The sequence below is a fragment of the Anomaloglossus baeobatrachus genome, chromosome 1 (assembly GCF_048569485.1).
Source record: "Anomaloglossus baeobatrachus isolate aAnoBae1 chromosome 1, aAnoBae1.hap1, whole genome shotgun sequence".
Lineage (NCBI taxonomy): Eukaryota > Metazoa > Chordata > Amphibia > Anura > Aromobatidae > Anomaloglossus > Anomaloglossus baeobatrachus.
Window position 1 is genome coordinate 630,383,873 of NC_134353.1, and position 22,342 is coordinate 630,406,214.

Below are 22,342 nucleotides of genomic sequence, written 5' to 3' on the forward strand. Positions count from 1 at the left end.
TTAGGCAATTAGGATGATACAAATTAAAGGGCAACAGAAGACAAATCAGCAATATGTTTAGAATGAAAGAATGGCTCCAAACTGTCTTATGACAGGTGATGACCTCAGTAGGTTGATAAGTCGTGTTCTCTTACAAAGCTTACATTTTATTGGGTTTGCACATCTTAAGTGGTACAATGTGATATATTGCAATAGCACATAGTATATATTGCAGTCGGAAGTTTCCTGCCACGGTTGTTATGTGTTTTACATTGTGAAAATCAGTAGCATGATTTTACCAGAGGTGCCTATGTGGCGCCCCTGAGGCTTCCGTCGCCACAGGTCATTGCATCCCATCCAGCGGTGTGATGCCCCATTCTGGGAGAGGAAGAGAGTGAACTCCGGTCCCCTGGTAAATCCACACTACACCCATTGCTAGGAACACACTGGGACCAGGGAAAGTGGCAGAAAACCTCCCATGCTGCATGCTGGGAGGGGCCGTAAGACCCATCCCTGCTCCTATAGGGTAGAACAGAGCAACTGGGGAGGTGGGAGGAGCCACAAGAGTGCAGACACTGAGAGGAAGTTCTAGTTTAGTCAGAGCAGAGTTGGAGAGAGAGTGGGGAAGGAGGAGGAGGCCTGCCGGAGGCAGGCAAGGAGGAGAAGAGAAAGGAAAAAGAGCTCCAAGTCAGTCAGGAGCTAAGAAGAAGAAAGAGAAGCTTCCTGGTGAAGATCCTGGGACTCAGAGGGTCCAGGTGACACCAAGCAGAGAACAGAAGGGGTCCCAGGGCCACGGGTAGCTGTAGAGCTGCGGTGGCCTGTTCCACAAGAACATCGGTGGAGGGATCAAGCTGCAACAGGGGACGGTCCCTAGAAACCGGAGGAGTGCAAAATCATCTCCAAACAGTAAAAACCGAGGCCCAGGGAATGTTGTAAACTCCCCGGGCCACAGCCCACAGCAGTACCTCTAGAAAAGGGATAATCAGCCGACAGGTGACTCCCCAGCCCGGAGGCTGTTGTGGAGGCCAAGCCAGGTTCAACCTACCAAGGCAAGGCTAAGGAAGACAGCAGAAGATAGAGACACTTAAGGGAAGGGTACCGGCTTTTACTCTCAGAATCACCCAGAAACGGTGGAGGTCCCTGACAGTGGCCCCAGCAGTCCAAGGGTCCCTGCAGGACTGTGACAAGAATTGTGAGTAAAGAACTTGAAACTGCACCCTTGAAGTTGCCTCTGTTATTTCATCTGCATAGACACTCACAAGCACCAACTGTGCCCCGGGCCATTGCTCCACCTGTGGGGAGTAGTACTACCATTGCTGCCATATCATCCCCCGGAGGCCTCATACAGCAGCGGCGGCCTATTAGCCGCATACCACAGGTGGCGTCACGAACACAAACTTTATTCATCAAGCCACATATTCTACTGACACCCACCAGGGCCACGGAGCCGGGCCCAGCCACCACTGACTACCACCGGACTAGTCCGGCCCGGCACCGGGTGTCCCATAGCCCGGGGGTGGGCGAGTCAATTTTGGCGTCACGAACAGGATCTCGTGCCCGGTCACACCGGGTACTGTGCGCCTGAAGAATCGTGAAATAGCCTGTGTTTACAGTGAGAAACTGCCGCCATTGAAGCCACTGAGCGCGGGAAGAAGGGGGGCGTGCAAGAAGAAAGGGTGCGAAGAGAAGCCCCGCCCCCTTCTCCAAGAAAGAGCGCAAAGCGGTGCCCGCCATAGAAGGCGGAGAAAGAAGAAATGGCGACTAGACAAGCTGGCCGGCTGGCAGAAAGAGTCTAAATGCCAGACCAGCAGATAAAGAAGATGTATCTGATAGCGAGCGGAGCGGTGCCGGCCATGATGGGCTGGGCGCCAGTCTGGCGCCAGATGCTAGTGCAGCCTCCGGCCCCGCCTCCGAGAAGGGAAAGGGTGCAGCCGAGTGGCGTGGTCGAGCACCCGAGCAGTGTTCCAGCAAGCGTTCCCCAGGTCGGCAGCATGGCAGAGAGGCTGCAGAAGTGCGCACCAGGGACCGGGAAGATGGATCCCGAGCTGGACCTGCTCCGGGAGGAAATGCGAATCCTGGCTCGGAGGCTGAATAACATGCAAGCAGAGGTGGGCCGGCGGAGTGAAACCTCGACGGTGCCGGAGAGCGTGGGCCACAGGATGGAGGCCGCAGAGCAGCGACCGGGTGAGCTGTTAGAAACCCTGACCCGTCCGGACCCAAGGCCCTACCAAGCGCCACCGCCCAGTCCCTCCACCGTCCCGCTAGCCTTTACAGCCAGCCCCGCTGACGCCCGGTGGGGCACCGGAGCTTTCCCAGCCAGCCCCGCTGACGCCCGGTGGGGCACCGGAGGCCTGCCGGTAACCCCCGAAGACGGCGCCTGGGGAGGGGAGGACCCCGAGCAGTTAGTGGGCCCCCTACCGAGTCCCCCAGTAAGCCTCCTGGGAACAACATCCCCGGGAGTGAACTGGGACGCAGCGCCCATTGAGAGTGGGAGACTGCAGCAGCCCCTGCTTACCAAGGAGACCCCCCTGGCAAATGAGCTGACCTGCCAGAGATTAGTGGAGGAGTACCAGCGGGAGCGGGAGGCCCGAGAGAAGAAGCGGAGGGCCGCGGAGGCGTCCAACCTGGCCTCCAAGGATGAAATCCGAAAGGCCCTTAAGGGGTCACAGGGCCCAGTAAGACGGGGCCTAGTGGTAGATTTCCGGCAGAAAGGAGGCTGGAGCTTCATCAGAGAGCCCAGACTGGGTAAAGATGTCTTTGTGGCCCGACGAGATATTGAGGAACACCTGCCCAAAGGCCACCCAGGGCGAGATGCAAAGCCGGGTGACGCTGTGGATATACACGGCTGATGGGAAGCCGGGGCTGGTACGCCCTGCACGTCCACATCCTGCGGGAGGAGATGGCCTCCGAAGAACCGGAGTGGCGCCGCACTATGCCAGCGTGCAGCGTCTCCCCTGTCAGCAGCAGCCGCAGCACTACCGCGAAGCAGGCCCAAGCCGCAGAACTGAGCAGCGGGCCTGCAACAGCCACACAGGAGACACAGACCCGGATCTCCATGGCTTGTGTGATGCAAGGTGCACGGCCAAAGCAAGACCCCAAAGATCACAGCAACATCCCTCTGCAAACCAGCAGCCTTTTGCAAGAACGCCGAGCTGAGCATGCAAGAAGCCCCATTCCTGCCCAGGCTGCAGCGCCTCGCAGTGGGTCAGGGACCAGCACACAGGAGACGCAGACCCAGATCTCCATGGCCTACCTGCTACCCAGGGCCCTGCCGAAGCAGGATCCGACCCATTGAAGTAAAGAAAAGGAAGAAGCCGAACTGTAAATAGCCCCTGTCTGCCCCTCATGCTTTGTGAAGATGTCCCTTTTGTGCTGCCCTAATGTTCTTTTTGAAGATGACACCCTTTCCTGCCCTACTGCCCCTTGTACTTTTTGAAGAAGTCACCCCCCCCGTGTATGTGTACCGGGCCACTAGACTGGAATGTGGTCCCTGGTAAATGTGATGTGTGAAGTGTCCTGTGTAACCAGGCCACTGGACTTAGTGGCTGGTTGTGTATTTGCCCTTTGTTGTTTGAAAAGAAACGAACTGCCAGGCTACTGGACTTGTTGTAGCCAAAAATGTAATTAGTTGCACCCGTTGTGCCCCCTACCAGAATTATGGGGGATGTGCCCGAACCGTGCAATGGACTGGAAGTGCACACTTAGAGTTTTCTTTATAAGAAGTTCACAACGTTTACTTATATGTGCCTCCCATAAAGGGAAGAAATGTTTTATTGTTTTTCTTTCTACACACGTGTAAAAATGTTTTTGCAGTTTCTCCACATTTTCTGTTGTTTTTCAGCCCGAGGACGTGCTGGGATTTGCTGTGGGGGAGTGTGGCGCCCCTGAGGCTTCCGTCGCCACAGGTCATTGCATCCCATCCAGCGGTGTGATGCCCCATTCTGGGAGAGGAAGAGAGTGAACTCCGGTCCCCTGGTAAATCCACACTACACCCATTGCTAGGAACACACTGGGACCAGGGAAAGTGGCAGAAAACCTCCCATGCTGCATGCTGGGAGGGGCCGTAAGACCCATCCCAGCTCCTATAGGGTAGAACAGAGCAACTGGGGAGGTGGGAGGAGCCACAAGAGTGCAGACACTGAGAGGAAGTTCTAGTTTAGTCAGAGCAGAGTTGGAGAGAGAGTGGGGAAGGAGGAGGAGGCCTGCCGGAGGCAGGCAAGGAGGAGAAGAGAAAGGAAAAAGAGCTCCAAGTCAGTCAGGAGCTAAGAAGAAGAAAGAGAAGCTTCCTGGTGAAGATCCTGGGACTCAGAGGGTCCAGGTGACACCAAGCAGAGAACAGAAGGGGTCCCAGGGCCACGGGTAGCTGTAGAGCTGCGGTGGCCTGTTCCACAAGAACATCGGTGGAGGGATCAAGCTGCAACAGGGGACGGTCCCTAGAAACCGGAGGAGTGCAAAATCATCTCCAAACAGTAAAAACCGAGGCCCAGGGAATGTTGTAAACTCCCCGGGCCACAGCCCACAGCAGTACCTCTAGAAAAGGGATAATCAGCCGACAGGTGACTCCCCAGCCCGGAGGCTGTTGTGGAGGCCAAGCCAGGTTCAACCTACCAAGGCAAGGCTAAGGAAGACAGCAGAAGATAGAGACACTTAAGGGAAGGGTACCGGCTTTTACTCTCAGAATCACCCAGAAACGGTGGAGGTCCCTGACAGTGGCCCCAGCAGTCCAAGGGTCCCTGCAGGACTGTGACAAGAATTGTGAGTAAAGAACTTGAAACTGCACCCTTGAAGTTGCCTCTGTTATTTCATCTGCATAGACACTCACAAGCACCAACTGTGCCCCGGGCCATTGCTCCACCTGTGGGGAGTAGTACTACCATTGCTGCCATATCATCCCCCGGAGGCCTCATACAGCAGCGGCGGCCTATTAGCCGCATACCACAGGTGGCGTCACGAACACAAACTTTATTCATCAAGCCACATATTCTACTGACACCCACCAGGGCCACGGAGCCGGGCCCAGCCACCACTGACTACCACCGGACTAGTCCGGCCCGGCACCGGGTGTCCCATAGCCCGGGGGTGGGCGAGTCACCTACATTTTTGCACACAACTGTGTTTGTAGTGATACATAATTGTAATTCATCTGTAGGGGGGTGGTAGGAGCCCCACTAACCTCCCCGACGACCTGGCCTCGTTGTTGTCAGAGATATCTAGGTTACTGGTTAATTAACAGTATATAATGTCTTGGGTTGGGGTGTAGTTCTGCTGTCCCCCCACAAGATGGCACAGCATCCCCATAGTTAAGTTGGGAGGAAGTAGATAAGCCCAGCCCAGACAGTAGAGAAGGGAAGGAAGAAGTAGGCTGCAGAGGAAGACGGAGTGGAAGGAGTTTGGATCCTGATGTAGAGAAGGCCACCCTGTTGGTTTGAGGACTGGTGGAAAAAGACATGGACGCAGCAGGTGTCACTTCTCTACTGTCTGGGCTGAGCTTATCCACTTCCCCCCAACCAAACTATGGGGATACTGTCTGTGCCCTCTGGTGGTGGACAGCAGAACTACACCCAAACCCAAGACATTACATACTGTTAATTAACCAGTAACCTAGATATCTCTCACAACAACAAGGCCAGGTCGTTGGGGAGGTTAGTGGAGCTTCTGCCACCCCCCCCTACACATCTGCACAAAATATGGGGTGAAGTAGCTGTCAATGATGCTTATAAATGAGGAGTAATGTTATCTGGAGCTTCTTACCTATAAGCAGGTCGCATTGTCGGTGGTAAACACACACTACTCCATAGCTGAGCTGTGCCGACAGGTAGAGGGATAGCCGAGGTATGGGTGATCCCTGGTATGGAGGAGGAACCTGTTGAAGGATATACTGAACGATCTTCTGACTAAGGGGAAACAAGAAGAAAATACAAGGTGATGAAAACACCAGTTCTGTGGATTCAAAGACTGTCTAATTTATAAGAAAAATATAAGAACAACAATATGGGGTGAAACATAAAGCTGGTGGGCTCTAATGGAAAATCTGTAACTGTGTGGCATTTATAATGTGGCGCCCCTGACCTGGTCAGGCACCACTGAATACTGCACCCATGCTGGGGGCAGTACAATATAGGAAATCCACCCAAGGCTAGAGAGAGCAAAGGGGTGGCAGAGTAAGGGGACTGCCAGGGAGGTACCAGGCCCGCAGGGGTAACAGGTCCCAGTGCAGAGATAGATTCACCTTTCTTCTGCCAAAGCTGCCGGTGCGGGCACTCCAGACCCACGCCATACCACCACAGAGTCCGCAGCCACGTAGCAAAGAGAAGGCCCATAGTTCACAGGAGGCAAGCAGCCGGAGTGACCTGGTCTAGGCTACAAGCAAACGGGCCGAAACGAAGGGAGAACAGGCAGCAGGAACTTCCCTGGGTGACCCCCGTAGGGACTTCAAGTCGGGGTCACCACAAAAACACAGGACTAAGGAAGGCGAGTTGGTAGTCACCCTCATCAGTCAGCCAGAAGGATACCTGGTTCCACCCTGGTTCATCCCAGCTACGCCCGGGTTACTCACCCTGCCATCTAATGTGAGTAAAAACCCTGAAAGACTGTTTGGACTGTGCCTGAGTCATTCTGCGACCTGTGGTTCCACACACCTACACAGGACCCTGGGGCTTGCCTCACTCTCGGGAGGCCACTACAACTGACTGCACCCACCATCAGCCCCAGGCACCCCTGAATCTGCAGTGGCGGTCACCCTGACTGCAATACCAAGAGTGGCGTCACGAAAATCCTAAAGAGAAGGTTCCCTACCTGTGACCAGACTGTTCCATCCATGTGGAGTCCCTGAAGGTAATGCACCGACACAACACCTGTGGGGCTTCACAATAATACTGCTACAATACTTCTTATCTGACAGCCACTGCTACCTGCAACCCCCCAAAGCTACAGCTAATTCAGTGTTTGGGGCCCACTCAGAATTGTTGCCCCCTTGAGCTGAACCACTAGCTACGCCTCTGGTGTATTCCTTTCCTTAGAACGTTTTTATACACAATCATCTTTATTCCTTATTTCCTCTTTCTTCACAATATGGGCTTTATTCTATCTTTGCTCCTATACTCTATTACAACTTTATCCGTCTCTTTTTTTATCTTTCTATCTAACGCAGCCTTATCGTCCCCCTTTTTCTTACAACCTCCACATTGTTGTTCTGTTTACAGCCAGTTGGTGCCCAAAAAAAGCCATACTCGCCATCTTAAGATGTCCATACACCAACACCATCAGAATTCTGGTGTAAAAGCTATAAAAAGTCACAATATTTATGCATAACTCACAGTTTCGCCTACATTTTCAGATTCTTGGCATTTTCACGCCAGATGGGCAGAGCTTGGGTGGGATGGCAGAACACTAATAAGGGCATGTATGCTCGGAATGCGTAGACTGGCCTTTGCCTACTTATTTCTGTGATTTTAATTTTTTTATCATTTTTATAGTATGGAATAAAGTTGAGATGTTTTATGGATTTCACCTTAAAGTGGCTGCTGGACTCTCTTTTGATGCAGAACACTAAAACTCATCTAATTCATGACAAGCTGTGGCGTTCCATACTCCAGAAATCACACTCCAGTGCCTGACTGGAGTAAGATTTCTGCCACAGCGCATGCCACTCGTCAGATGCTGCTAATTTATGAGGACGTGTGCCCCTGTTCTTGAATCTGTAGCATCTGACTCCAGCATGGCCCCTCAGCAAGATCAGTGTGAACAACACCGGTATAATGAGTTGGAAACTATATATATTGCTTGTTATCTGGGTTACATCACTTCTAATATACATGTTGTTACACCTCGTGGCTCTCCTGTGGCAAGGAATGAGGCAGTCTCCTTGCCTGCCACAAGCACTCCTGCCCAGCAGCGCCGAAGGTCTGCCAGACTGCGCAGAGTGCAGGAGAAACCTCCTCAGAGAGGCAGCACAAGGGTGACACCTAGTGGTACTCCTGTTGCAAGAAATGAGGCAGTCTCCCATTCCTTGCCTGCCGCGGCTCCTCCTGCTCAGCAGCCCCGAAGGTCTGTGAGGTTGCGCAATGTGCAGAGGTTTTCTGCTCAGGGAAGCAGTGAGACTCCCGTTATCTCTACACATTGTGAGACCGAGGATCCCGCCTCTATTTCCCAGAGGCAGGAGGGTGAGCATGTGCAATGCTTGGTGGGTCCTGATTCGCCCACTCACGTCACACGGCTTGATGACGAGGCTGGTGACGTGGTGAATCCTGACTGGCCAGGCTGGGACGTCGTGGATCCTGATTGGGTCAAGTCCGTCATCTCCGCCTCGCGCCCGCCCTTGGCTGGAGCGACACCTCCTTAAAAGCTCCTCCTGCCATCATGGTGGCGCGCGACCGTCCTTCTATGTTTGGATGTCTGGCAGCGTGCTGCAACGCCACTGCTCAGGCATTATCGTCTTCTGTGGGCTTGGCCCTTGCTGCTTAGGCAGCACCTGGTTTGCAGGCCGTGTCCCTGCCTTGCTGCTCCGGCAGTAGCTCCTTCGACAGGCCGTGTTCCTGTTCCAGGTGAGCTCCTCGAGTCTCCACCGGACTCACCTGGTTATTGAAAGCACACGTGCGTGGGCACCTCTGTGCTACCCTCGTGCCATATTCTCGTGATTTCCACTGGCACACGTGCGTGGGCACCTCTGTGCTTCCCCGTGCAACAGGTACACCGAGCCGTGTGATCCCTGCCATACAACCCTCATGGGTTAGGGCAGACCGGTGTACGTGGATCGTCTGTGACATTCCAGACGATCGCTAGCAGCAACCCGCTCACTCTTCACCCACCATAGCAGCGGTCCCTTACACCGCACAGTGGACCTTGACCGGCGGAAGCTGTCCATTCCCCATCTTGGCACGCTTCCCCGGGTCCCCCTCGTAACACATGTACATATACATGTTTATGTTTATCAAGCTTATATAAAATTGCCAGCTAGTGTTATGCTATGTTCCTGACATGAGCTTTTAGTGCATTTTTGTCGCCATGTGTTTTTGCTGTGTCAAAAAGGCAGCATCTTACAGTTCCAGCAAAGTGGATGGGATTTATGGAAATCTCAGGCCCTCATTGCTTCTTTTTAGCTGTGTATATTAACCTGCGGTGCATTCTCATATCCTCAGCCCATCTTGGGAGCGTAGCCTTACCTGAATTATTTTTCTTCCTAAGTGTTTATTCTCAAGAAAAATAAACATATTCATTATCTATACGTTTTTGTTTGTATATCATGTAGTGTCTGATAAAAGTCCAGAATATGTCAAACCGTCACTAATCTTTTTGGATTGCCTCACAATAAAATGTGGATTCTTTCTTCGAATGAAGTGCTGAGTACTTTTATAAAACAAGGTGGAACCTTTCCTGAGCACCCCCTCCTTATAGAAGGGCTGTATATCCATATGATTCTCGTATATGGTGAAGTGGCACAGCAAACGTAGTTTAAATAGTCTAATTTTAGGTATTGTAGTTCAAGTATAAATGCAGTCACACCTGAATTATTTTTACGGTTGAGTAGATTTTAAAGGGAATTTGTCAACAGGTTTATCTACTTTAGATCTAGCAGTTCTCTGAATGCTGAGCTCTGTGTAACCCTTCCCACATTACAGTGTACACAGGAAGCTGCCAATCAGTGAGGGGGTGGGGTTATACACAGCTCATGAATATGGACGACTACCTGGCAGGAGGTTTATCAGTTCTCTAATGATAATCTACTGCTGACAAAACAGTGATTTTATCAAAAGTCCACTAAGTACTCCAGTAAGTGACACATCTCTGGAATCAGGGACTCTGTCACTACATTATGCTGCTCTCAGATGGGGGAGCAAAAACCTTGTGACAGATTCCCTTTAAGGTCAGGGATTGCACTTGGACCAATTTTATTCAATGATTTTCCTCAGTTGTAATTGGGCTGAGGGGAAAAAATGCCAGAATGCTGCGATTGGCGGGGTATCTCAGATCACATACACCCATAGAAGTCTATGGGTGCATGTGAAACATTGGACTGTACTCTGATGTCATAAAGAGTGCAGTGTGATATATGTAGAGACAGACAGTGGAGAAGATGGAAAAATTAATTTCTCCCTCTTCTCATCTGTGCTCTTGTATGCGAGAGCATAATAAATGACACTTGGCTCACACTCACAGCAGAGTTCGAGCCGAGTGTAATTAGCATATCATATCCGCTGTTTTTGCTTTGGATTCTATACACTAGTGTGACCCCAGCTTTAAGCATATTCTTTACCATAACACAGTATCTAGATTGATATTGTCAGTCATCATTATTACTACACATACCAAGTTCTGATGACGTTTACTTTCAGATATTCACGTTTTACAATCCTGCTGCCTTTAGTGGCGGCCAACCTAAAAAACACAAGATAATAGTAAATATATATTCATTTTATTTCCATTAAACATACTTAATTTATGTAATAAATCACAGTAATCAACATCTTTTAGGCCTCATTCAGACCTCAGGTTTTTTTTACATAGGATAAAAAAAGTTTGATCAGTGATTTTCATCAATTTTTTTCACTGATGAAAAAGAAAAGTTTCTCCACCTTCTCCAATCTGTCAGTCAATGAAAAACAGACAGCAGAGGGATGGCATGTAAGCGCTGCCTGATTTTATCTCTGACCCATAGACTTTGATTGCCGAGTTTGATCTGACACTGCGATTTTGCATGGACCACTCGGTCTGAGAAAAATACTTTATTACTTCCTCCACGGCCCAGGAGATGTGGTATGATCAGACCATGTCCCTGTACGGTCAGACACGGACATTACACAGTACACAGCAGGGACACAGATATAAGATTATCTCAGCACAGGAACATTTTATTTAAATACATCCAATTGTGGATATTATTATAATTATTCTAATATCTATTGATTAAAATGTACTTTAAATGATTGGTGTTCATGGGAAAAGCCCTTTAAATAAATAAAAGAATGCAAGAAGTTTTAAAAAAATAAACTCAAAACCCCAACATTTTGATGGACTACAGTTAAAGGGAATCTGTCACCACCAGTAGAGCCGGGCGGACTCGCAGAAAACTGGGACCAGCGGGTCTCTGCTAAATTTAAAAACAAATCCAGATCTGATCCGGTACCCATAGAAGTCTATGGGGACCAGAATCCGAAGATTAAAAATGTTGGTTGAAGGGGTAGGGGGTAGGAGCATGCGTGGTGTACTCACCAAAGATCCGTCATGGCGGCAAGCTACTTCCAGGTCACGCATTCCCTTTAGGAGCCGACAATTAACCCACATTGAATATTCACTGCTTTCCCCGCCCACCGGCACATGTAATTGGTTGCAGTTAAATGCGCCCCCATGCTGAGTGACAGTATGTCAGCTGACTGCAACCAATCACAGCACCAGGACGGCCGGTGGGCGGGGTAAGCAGTGCAAGTGTCTGCAGGTCAGCATGGTGGTATAAAAATAAATGAATAAATAAAACAATCGGCGTAGGGGTCCTTGTATGATGATAAACAGCACAGATAAGGCCCACAGTTACAAGCTGCAGCCCCCAGCTGTCAGGCTTTATCTTGGCTGTAGCAACACATGGTCCACATGTTCTCACCAAAAAGTCATAAAGGATAGCCTCCTATTCAGCACTTACTTCACTTGTATCCAATCAAGAATACCATTGATGCAAAACATCCATGAAAATATTTTTATTTATTAGCAATATATAAAACATAACACTTGGCATTATAGGGCAAACAAGAAATGCAAAACTGCACCCTCCATCTATTGGGGAGGGGCGGGTGAGGAAGCACTAAGCCTACAGTAATTATTACCAGGTGATTGTACAATTGTCATACAATACTGCAAATAATCCTAAGGGGGCATTAACTATTAAACTGGTAGTGATCAATAACAGGCTCACATGGACAATATTTTTGTAGTGCTGAGGTTAAGTGGCTGTAAATACACTACGTACCTACTATGATTGGTGGTGATGTCCTGCGGCTCATGGACTACTCTTTATATGATTTTGTATGGTCTAAATGGTGCGCTGCCGGACACCACAGCCAATGAGGGGTATATATATGTAAAATATTTTCTGATTAACTCTGTGTATCAATTGATTGACATATTGATTGGATAGTGTAACTGTTGAGTGCTCCTTATGTAGTCATCTTGACTATGGATATTGTCCATGTGAGCCTGTTATTGATCACTACCAGTTTAATAGTTAATGCCCCCTTAGGATTATTTACAGTATTGTATGACAATTGTGCAATTGCCTGGTAATAATTACTGTAGGCTTAGTGCTTCCTCACCCGCCCCTCCCCAATAGATGGTGGGGGCAGTTTTGCATTTCTTGTATGTCCTATAATGCCAAGTGTTATGTTTTATATATTGCTAATAAATAAAAATATTTTTGTGAATTTTTTGCATCAATGGTATTCTTTATTGGATACAAGTGAAGAGATTTATCTTGGCTGTGTATCAAAATAAGGCCGGAGTCACACTTGCGAGGGACTCAAAAGAGTCTCGCATCACATCACCCGACACAGCTTGATGCTATCCAGACACGAGCGTGCAGCTGCATAGAAATACATGCAACCGACCAGCTCTTGTCAGGAGAGTGTGCGGCCGTGCCGGGTGATACGATGCTAGACTCATGAGAGTCCCTTGCAAGTGTGACTTCAGTCTAAGAGGAACCTCATGCGGCTTTTTAAAAATTATTTAAATAATTTAAAAATCCAACGTACGGTTCCCCCTTATTTTGATACCCAGCCAAGATAAAGCCCAGCAGGTGGGGCTGGTATTCTCAGGCTGGGGAGGTCCAGCCTAAAAATATCAGCCTCTGATGACCTAATTAAACTCAGTGAACTCACCTGCATCTGCTGGCAGAAAACCAAGTTTTTTTTGCCAAGAGATGCAGATTTGATGCTGAAATTTCTAACACCATGTTCTTGCACCCATTCTACACCTCCTGGCAAAAAAAATCACATCACTACCGCATCATACCTCATGTGGTTTTGAAATCTGGTGCAGACCATTTCAGCACCAAATATGCACCTCCTGGCACAAAACCGCGTAAAAAATATTGAACATATATAAAACATTAGAAGGTACAGACCCCCGAGATCAGCGGCGCCAGCTCCTGCAGTTATACAGAGTACATAGACAGTCCAGGGAGGTACAGACCCCCGAGATCAGAGGCGCCAGCTCCTGCAGTTATACACCCACTATATAGAACATACCAGGGAGGTACAGACCCCAAGATCAGCGGAACCAGCACCTGCAGTTATGCACCCAGTATATAGAACATATCAGGGAGGCACAGACCCCCGAGATCAGCGGCGCTAGCTCCTGCACTGAGGTTATACACTCAGTATATAGAACATATCAGGGAGGGACATCCGAGATCAGTGGCGCAAGTTCCTGCAGTTACACAATCAGTATATAGAATATATCAGGAAAGTGACGCGCCCACGGGGAAAGGGGTTACTCGTCATCGGCCCACGGTGCTTCTCCTGGGATGCCGTAGTAACCTTGCCCGGTTCCGTAACCCCGGATGTCAATAAAAGGCTGGGGATGGGGATGATGGGGGTAGTTGTTCGTGACGTCACCTGTGGTGTGCAGCCAGTATTAGCCGCCGCTGCGGGACTTCTCTGATGGGGCGGATGACAACACAGCTCGGATAGATCAGCTCTCCACAGGCAGTGCTATGCCCCAGGGAGGATGATGATAGTAGTAGTCGCCTATGGCGCAGGGGCGCGATTATGGGAGCGCCGACAGGGATGACATGACACAGATAGTGCAGTTCAACTTCTTTACTCATGGAAAGCACACTGTCGTTGGAGTACCGGGCCACGCTGTGATGGACTTCAGCCGATCCCGGATACCTCGGGTGTCACCACCGGTGTTGTGAATTGTGAGCCCTTCCTTTCTGCACTGTGTAAGATGAGTCCCTGTGACCTGTAGTCCTTCAGAAACTCCTGTCCTGGGTTTAGTTCCCGTCCCATATAGCAGACAGTGCGAATCCGTTATTGGGCTGGATCAAGGTCACCACTCCTGGCTCTATCTGCTATTGTGCACCGGGCACTTGAGGTGGGCAAGGAAACTTGGAATCTCCTGCCCGGCAGATTTACCAGAGGGATATAAAGTTCCCCCTAGCCTACGGCTCTGCACCCCGTCTGCGCCGATCCTGAGGGAGCTAACAGCTCTCCCCTCAGTGACCGTGTTCTCCAACGTCTCACATCTTTCCTGTTCTGAAGTGTCTGATAAACACCAATGGATAACCCCTTCCTTACCCAGGATGAATACTGCACCTTAAGTGAGGTGCAGTACTCCTGTGGCGCCTGAAGCCGCAGGGGCACCACATACCCCCACAGCGAATAACAGCATGTCCGCGGGCTGTAAATAAAAGGCAAAACAGTGGAAACTGCAAAAGTTTGAAAATGCATAAACCAGTAACAGTTCTTCCCTTTATGGGAGGCGCGGTTTCTTGAACATTGCAACTTCTAGCTATACATTTCACATTTGTCACATTTAACCTTTTGACACTGTAAATGCATATATCATTGACATAAGACATTCACTTTTAGGCAACTCACCATTCTCCTTTCTCTTAAGACCTTCACTTCACATAAAACTTCTAAGTTGCATAAAACATTTTCAGCATAAAACTTTTCACATTACATTCAAATGCAATTACATTTAAGTGCAAACATTCTGCAGCAACTGTATGGGGGACAGGCCCTGAACCCCCAACGTAGGCTCTGGGTGTGCTCAGAGCGTTCCGGACCCTACCTCTCCTCTTCAGTACACCGACGGGTTTTCGGGTCTTGTTAATTCTAGTAGGGTGCTCAACTGGTGCAGCTTATTTACAAGCAAATGTTCTGGCCATACCAAGTCCGATGGCCCAGCTGTCCATGTGACGCCCTGGGCAAACCAGGGGTCACAGGTCACAACACCACACGCACCCCACATTCCCTGCAGGTACATCAAGCTAACCCAAAATCCTTGTTGCCTTCCTCCAGGGGCTGATGTCCACACCAGGGGGTGGGCCAGGCGGTTGGCTCCACCCACCGAGGAGTTCACAGCCCTGGAGGCGGGAAAACCAGGCAGTTGAGTGAGGGAAGTGAAAGTAGAAGGAAGTGAAGTGGTAGAGGAGCTTAGGAGAGAAGCTGAAGTGAAGTAAAAAGAAACTGTTTGTAAAGCCTGAAGTTGGTCCGGGTGTGTGCCCCGGACAGTGACAGCAAGGTCAGCAGACGGCGGTGATAGTCTGCAGGGGGACTGCTCGGAGGTTGCTGGAAGGACCGCGGACGGGTGGTGACCCGGCGGTACCGGAGCAGTATACGAAGAACAGTCAGCACCAGGGCAGGGGCCTTTCGGATCCCGGCAAGGCTAGGAGTCGCCATAATTTGCCAAATCCGTCAGTGAAGGGGACGTCTGTCTCCTAACAACCAAGTCCCGATTGAAGGCAACAGCCCGACCGTGAAGGGGAGACACCGCCACCGCCAGGGCACCAGTTTCCCAGGGCCAGCGCCTGCGGGCAAAGTAGGGCTCCTTCGGCCCAGCTTGAAGCCGAGGAGTGGGTAACCGGTGGGGACCCATCGCTACCAAAGAGACTTTCATAGGTGCAGGGAAGAGACCGTCACCGCTAACTGCAGGGAACATCAGCACCGTGAACCGTCCGAGGGACCCGTCCAACCAGCCGTTTGTTTACCGAGAACTGTGTCGTGTTTACTGGCTGAGTGAGTACCTCCGTGCCGTGCGGCACAGCGCTGCCCCTGCACCTCCACAGGCCCCAGACCCGCCTGTCCACCATTCCAACCCCATCATCGGGCCCCGGGAGCACCAAAACCCCTACCCACGGAGGGGCAAATCAACAACTGGCTGCTCCGTACCATCACTCCCGGGCTCCCCAGACAGAGCAGCGGTGGTGTCCACTTAATCACCACAACCGTGGGTGGCGTCACGGACAATAAACTATCCCAAATCCCAATCCCGTTTCACTCACGGGCGAGGAGCGTCGCTCGAGTCCCCGGGATACGGCCCATCGCTCGAGCCACCGAGCAGCAGCAGGCCGCAGCAGACGCGGCAGCCGGACCCGAGCAGTGGGAGAGCGCTGCGTCCCCTCCTCCGCCCGCGACAACTTGGCGTCACGAACAGGATCTTACCGCTCTGCCATTGGGTAGAGGTGCGCCTTGTGACCGCCGGAGGTATCCGGCTGAAAAATTTCAGAAGTCGCCATCTTTGGTGCGAAAAGTTCCCGCTCGAGCGTCTTCTCGAGTAGCAGAGGCGCGAAGGCCAAAACCCCGCCCCAATAGAGGAGGGGCCGGAAAGAGGCTAAGGGGGACACGGATGGAGGAATGGCGGCGTCCTCGAATTGGAGCGCGGGCATGCCTGCTACCGGGGCATCCAAGCTCTGGGGAAAAAGAGGAGGAGTAGCCTTTGAAGATTGCGGCCCGGGTGAGCTCCCCGCCGGGACCGCTGAATTGCTGGAGCGGGAATTGGGTCAGTTCTGCTTGAAGGTGAGGGCGCAGAGCCTGCAGCAGTTGATGGATTGGAAGGCGGAGATGCGCAGAATGGTTGCCGTAGTGGAGGCCCGTGAGCAAGGGGCCGCTGCGGCCGTGCCGCGCCGCGATCAGTTCACCCAAACCCCTGAACCAGCCCTGATTGAGTGGGAGACGGACATCAGCGCCGCTGCCGGGGGTCCGGCGAGAATGCCGTTGATGGAGGAAGAGGCCCCAAGTGTGCTGCCTCCGCCGCCGTTCCTAACGGCTGTCAGTGGGTCAGGGTGGAACTGCCAATGGAAGGAGAACCCCATGTACCGTTCGGTCCCTGAGTGGGCCGACCCCCTGCGGTGGTAGCCGCCTCAAGGTCAGCGGAGCACCGTTGCACCGTCCCCGTTGGGACCACCAGTGTGTTTAAAAGTTTTTGCAAAAGATGAAAATGCATGATCACCGTGATGTTCACCTGATTTACATGTGACTGAAACCGGCCGTTGCCGGCACCGTTGTCCCCGTGGGGACCGTTTGAAAAGTTTTGCATGAGGAACTGCTCATGGACAAGCCCGTGAACTTGCAGGGCAACCACAAACGTTAAGTGGCTTGTAAATAAGTTGTGTTACCGTTTCCGCAATTGCCGCCTCCGGAGAGGCAGGTTGGAGGGAGGGCCCACAGCAGAGCAGGCTGGGGCCCAGCCACCACAGGAACCGGTGGCTACCCTCTGGAGGGGAAGGACAGATCCCGCTCGGGTAACTTGTGCTGGACTGGGGTCAAGGGGTGCTGCCTGGGCTTTAGGGGCAGCATCAGGGCCAGGTTGCTTGGGTGGGAGAGAGCGGAAACCGTAACCGTACACCGTTTGAAACCATTTAAGAAATGTTCCTCCCGATGTGGGATGATGTCATAACTTGTAAATATGTTACCGTTTTCCTATCTTTTTCAGAAAAACAAAAAGGAAAATAAAACCGGTGTTGGACGGGCAGCCCGAGGACGGTCTGCGTTTTGCTAAGGGGGAATGTGACGCCCTGGGCAAGCCAGGGGTCACAGGTCACAACACCACACGCACCCCACATTCCCTGCAGGTACATGAAGCTAACCCAAAATCCTTGTTGCCTTCCTCCAGGGGCTGATGTCCACACCAGGGGGTGGGCCAGGCGGTTGGCTCCGCCCACCGAGTTCACAGCCCTGGAGGCGGGAAAACCAGGCAGTTGAGTGAGGGAAGTGAAAGTAGAAGGAAGTGAAGTGGTAGAGGAGCTTAGGAGAGAAGCTGAAGTAAAGTAAAAAGAAACTGTTTGTAAAGCCTGAAGTTGGTCCGGGTGTGTGCCCCGGACAGTGACAGCAAGGTCAGCAGACGGCGGTGATAGTCTGCAGGGGGACTGCTCGGAGGTTGCTGGAAGGACCGCGGACGGGTGGTGACCCGGCGGTACCGGAGCAGTATACGAAGAACAGTCAGCACCAGGGCAGGGGCCTTTCGGATCCCGGCAAGGCTAGGAGTCGCCATAATTTGCCAAATCCGTCAGTGAAGGGGACGTCTGTCTCCTAACAACCAAGTCCCGATTGAAGGCAACAGCCCGACCGTGAAGGGGAGACACCGCCACCGCCAGGGCACCAGTTTCCCAGGGCCAGCGTCTGCTGGCAAAGTAGGGCTCCTTCGGCCCAGCTTGAAGCCGAGGAGTGGGTAACCGGTGGGGACCCATCGCTACCAAAGAGACTTTCATAGGTGCAGGGAAGAGACCGTCACCGCTAACTGCAGGGAACATCAGCACCATGAACCGTCCGAGGGACCCGTCCAACCAGCCGTTTGTTTACTGAGAACTGTGTCGTGTTTACTGGCTGAGTACCTCCGTGCCGTGCGGCACAGCGCTGCCCCTGCACCTCCACAGGCCCCAGACCCGCCTGTCCACCATTCCAACCCCATCATCGGGCCCCGGGAGCACCAAAACCCCTACCCACGGAGGGGCAAATCAACAACTGGCTGCTCCGTACCATCACTCCCGGGCTCCCCAGACAGAGCAGCGGTGGTGTCCACTTAATCACCACAACCGTGGGTGGCGTCACGGACAATAAACTATCCCAAATCCCAATCCCCTTTCACTCACGGGCGAGGAGTATCGCTCGAGTCCCCGGGATCCGGCCCATCGCTCGAGCCACCGAGCAGCAGCAGGCCGCGGCAGCCGGACCCGAGCAGTGGGAGAGCGCGGCGTCCCCTCCTCCGCCCGCGACATCCACTTTAACAAAATCACGGAAAAGGGTCACTGTGCGGCTGCAAGCCACAGAGACCGACCACACATAGTCCTGTGGTCTAGCTGTCTATTGTAACTAAAAAAAATTTTATCTATCACAACATTCTTTACAACAGTTTAACTTTTTCATTTTGGCATATTTACTTGCGGTCACTAGGTCTGCAGCTTCCCAGATCAGGGCAATCCATGTACTCATGTACACTGTAGCTCAGACCCAGTCTCTGTGTCCTCTGATCGCAGGACACGGTGTTTGTTGCGCTGACTAGGGCAGATTCTTGGTCTGATGCGCACTCTGGTGCAGCTTCAGGGGAGCCTGTCGCTTCCACCCCACGCTCCAGATTGCTCTGGTAGCTGCTCGCCATGGCGCGTTCCGAGTCCTCCTGCGCAGTTCTTCCATACTCTATAGTCTTTCAGAAACTCCTGTCCTGGGTTTAGTTCCCGTCCCATATAGCAGACAGCGCAAATCCGTTATTGGGCTGGATCGAGGTCACCACTCCTGGCTCTATCTGCTACTGTGCATCGGGCACTTGAGGTGGGCAAGGAAACTTGGAATCTCCTGCCTGGCGGTTTTACCAGAGGGATATAAAGTTCCCCCTAGCCTAGGGCTCCGCACCCCGTCTGTGCCAGTCCTGATGGAGCTAACAGCTCTCCCCTCAGCGACCGTGTTCTCCAACGTCACACATCTTTCCTGTCCTTAACTGTTCTGAAGTTTCTGTATGTGTAACCTTACTCCCCAGTGTATAGTGTCGCGGGCGGAGGAGGGGACGCTGCGCTCATCCACTGCTCGGGTCCGGCTGCTGCTGCTGCTCGGTGGTGGCTCGAGCGACGGGCCGGATCCCGGGGACTCGAGCGGCGTTTCTCGCCCGTGAGTGAAAGGGGGTGGTTTGGTTTAGGGATATCGTCCGTGACGCCACCCACGGTTGTGGTGAGGTTGTGACACCACCGCTGCTCTGGACGGGGATCCCGGGAGCGATGACAGGGAGCAGCTTGGATGTTGGTTCTCCGCTCCGTGGGTAGGGGGGTTGGTTGTCCCGGGGCCCCGGTGAGGGTTAGGGGTGGCAGGCGGGTTACGGGGCCTGGTGAGGTGCAGGGTCGCGGGGGCAGCGCTGTGCCGCACGGCACGGTGGTACTCACTCAGCCAATGACGAATGCAAAGTCTCCGATAAAACAAACGGCTGGATGGGTCCCACAGACGGCTGCGGTGTTTCTCCTCCCGGTAGGTTGATGGTGACTGCCTTTCCCTGCACCTATGTTGTGTTTACGGTTACGATGGCTTCCCACCGGTAACCCGCTCCCCAGCTTGGATGGATGCTGAGGGAGCCCCTTTTGCCCGCAGGCTCTGGCCCTGGGAACTGTAGACTTGGCGGTGACTGTATTTCCCTTCTCGGTTTGAGCTGTTGCCTTCAATCGGGTCTTGACTGCTGGGAAACCCCGGAGGTTCCCTTCGCTAACGGATTTGACCAGTTTTACGGCAACTCCTAGCCTGGTCGGGGTCCGTAAGCCCTGCCGAATGGTGCTGGCTTTTCTTTGCTCCCCGATCCGGTACCGTCGGGCCACCGCCCGTCCCCGGTCCTTACGGTTCACTCCAATCAGCCTCTCCTGCAGACGGTCACCACCGTCTGCCAACCTTGCTGTATGTGCCCGGGCCACGCACCCGGACACGGTCAGTCTCCTCTCCTACCACTTCACTCTCTAACACTGAACTGCCCTGAACTCATCTGTTTTCCCGCCTCCAGGACTGTGAACTCCTCGGTGGGCGGGACCAACTGCCTGGCCCACCCCCTGGTGTGGACATCAGCCCCTGGAGGGAGGCAACAAGGATTTGTGTTTGACCTTGGTGTGCCTAGCCGGGGTGTGGGGTGTTTTGTTGCAGTACCTGTGACGTCCTGGCTTGTCCAGGGCGCCACAATAGCTCCACCCCCCAGGTGCTGATCTCATGAGTGGAAAGTCCCGTTCCCATGATGACCACCCCCATTCCCAGTGGCTGGCTACTAAGTGGCTGGCTACTAAGCTGTATGTTGTATGCAATGTGATAAACACCAATGGATAACCCCCTCCTTACCCAGGATGAATACTGCACCTTAAGTGAGGTGCAGTACCCTGTAGCGCCTAATTTCGCAGGGGTGCCACAGGAGTACAGACACCCGGGATCAGCGGTGCCAGTTCCTGCAGTATATGGGTGCACTCACATGAGCCATATGACTTGCATGAGATTTGCATCGTATCACCCGGCAAGGCTGCACACTCTCCTGACAGGAGCAGGTCGGCTGCATGTATTTCTATGCGGCTGTGACGCTCCTGTCCGGAGAGTGTGCGGTCATGCCGGGTGATTCGATCCGATACTCGTGCGAGTCATATACGGCTCATGTGAGCGCACCCTATAGAATATATCAGAGAGGTACAGACCCCCAAGATTGGTTGGAGGGCGACAGGCTGGGGGCGCGTATGACTGCAACCAATCACAGACTCCAGGCCGGCCGGTGGGCGGGGAGAGTAATGCATATGCTTGAGTGGCCCAGGAAGTGAAGGAGAGGCTGCAGGAGCAGTGAATAGCTGCGACGGAGCCTTGGTAAGTATGAAGCTCTTGCTTCATTCTTATTTTCTCTATTTTTCATTATTTTTTTTTTTTTTTATTTTCCCGAGTGCCGGATCCGGATCAAACACCGGAATCCCAGGCCTGGGTGCGGCACCCGGGAAACTTTGAAACCGCGCAGATCCGGACTCTTACAGTCGGGGTCCGCCCATCACTAGTCACCAGGTTTTTGCTCCCCCACCTGAGAGCAGCATGATGTGTTGACAGAGACCCTGACTGCAGTGATGTGTCATTTACTGGGCAGCTTGCTGTAGTTTTGATCTACCAGTTCTCTGATTGTTGAGTTCTGTATAACCCCACTGCACATTGTACATAGGCAGAAAGCTGCCAATCATTGGTGGGGGCGGGGTTATACAAAGTTAATGAATATGGAGCACTACTTGGCAGCAGGATTATCGGTACTCTAGTAAATAATCTCCTGCTGATAAGTGATTTTACCAAAACTACAGCAAGCTGTACATAATGTAGTAATATACAGTACATAGTGTAGTAATATACAGTTCATATTGTAGTTATATACAGTATGTAGTGAAGTTATATACAGTGCATAGTGTAGTAATAAACAATACAGTGCAGTTATATACAGTACATAGTATGCTTATACTGTACAAAAGTACATAGTGTAGTTATATACAGTACTTAGTGTATACAGTACATAGTGTATATAGTGTGGTTATACACAGAGCATAATGCATCTACACCTCGTACATAGTGTATATTATTTTAGTGTATATAGTGTAGGTATATAAAATACATCGTGTATACAGTACATAATTTAGTAATATACAGTACATAGTGTGGTTATATACAGTACATAGTGTATATAGTGCAGTAATATACTGTACAGTACATAGTGTGGTTATATACAGTACATAGTGTATATAGTGCAGTAATATACAGTGTATATACTGTGGTTATATACAGTACATAGTGTGGTTATATACAGTACATCGTGTATACAGTACATAGTGTATATAGTGTGGTTATATACAATACATCGTGTATACAGGACATAGTGTATATAGTGTAGGTATATACAGTACATC

At 51.6% G+C, this 22,342-nt stretch overlaps 1 protein-coding gene across 1 annotated transcript in view; it reads right to left on the reverse strand.

Annotated features, from left to right (window-relative positions):
- REC8 (REC8 meiotic recombination protein) overlaps window positions 1-22,342 on the reverse strand; it is a 144,971-nt gene that overhangs the window by 119,237 nt on the left and 3,392 nt on the right. Inside the window, exons 2-3 of the mRNA XM_075340722.1 lie at window positions 10,285-10,353; window positions 5,731-5,873 (exon numbers count right to left, since the gene is read on the reverse strand). Coding sequence (XP_075196837.1) covers window positions 5,731-5,873; window positions 10,285-10,353 — 212 coding nt within the window. The remainder of the gene's footprint in view (window positions 1-5,730; window positions 5,874-10,284; window positions 10,354-22,342) is intronic.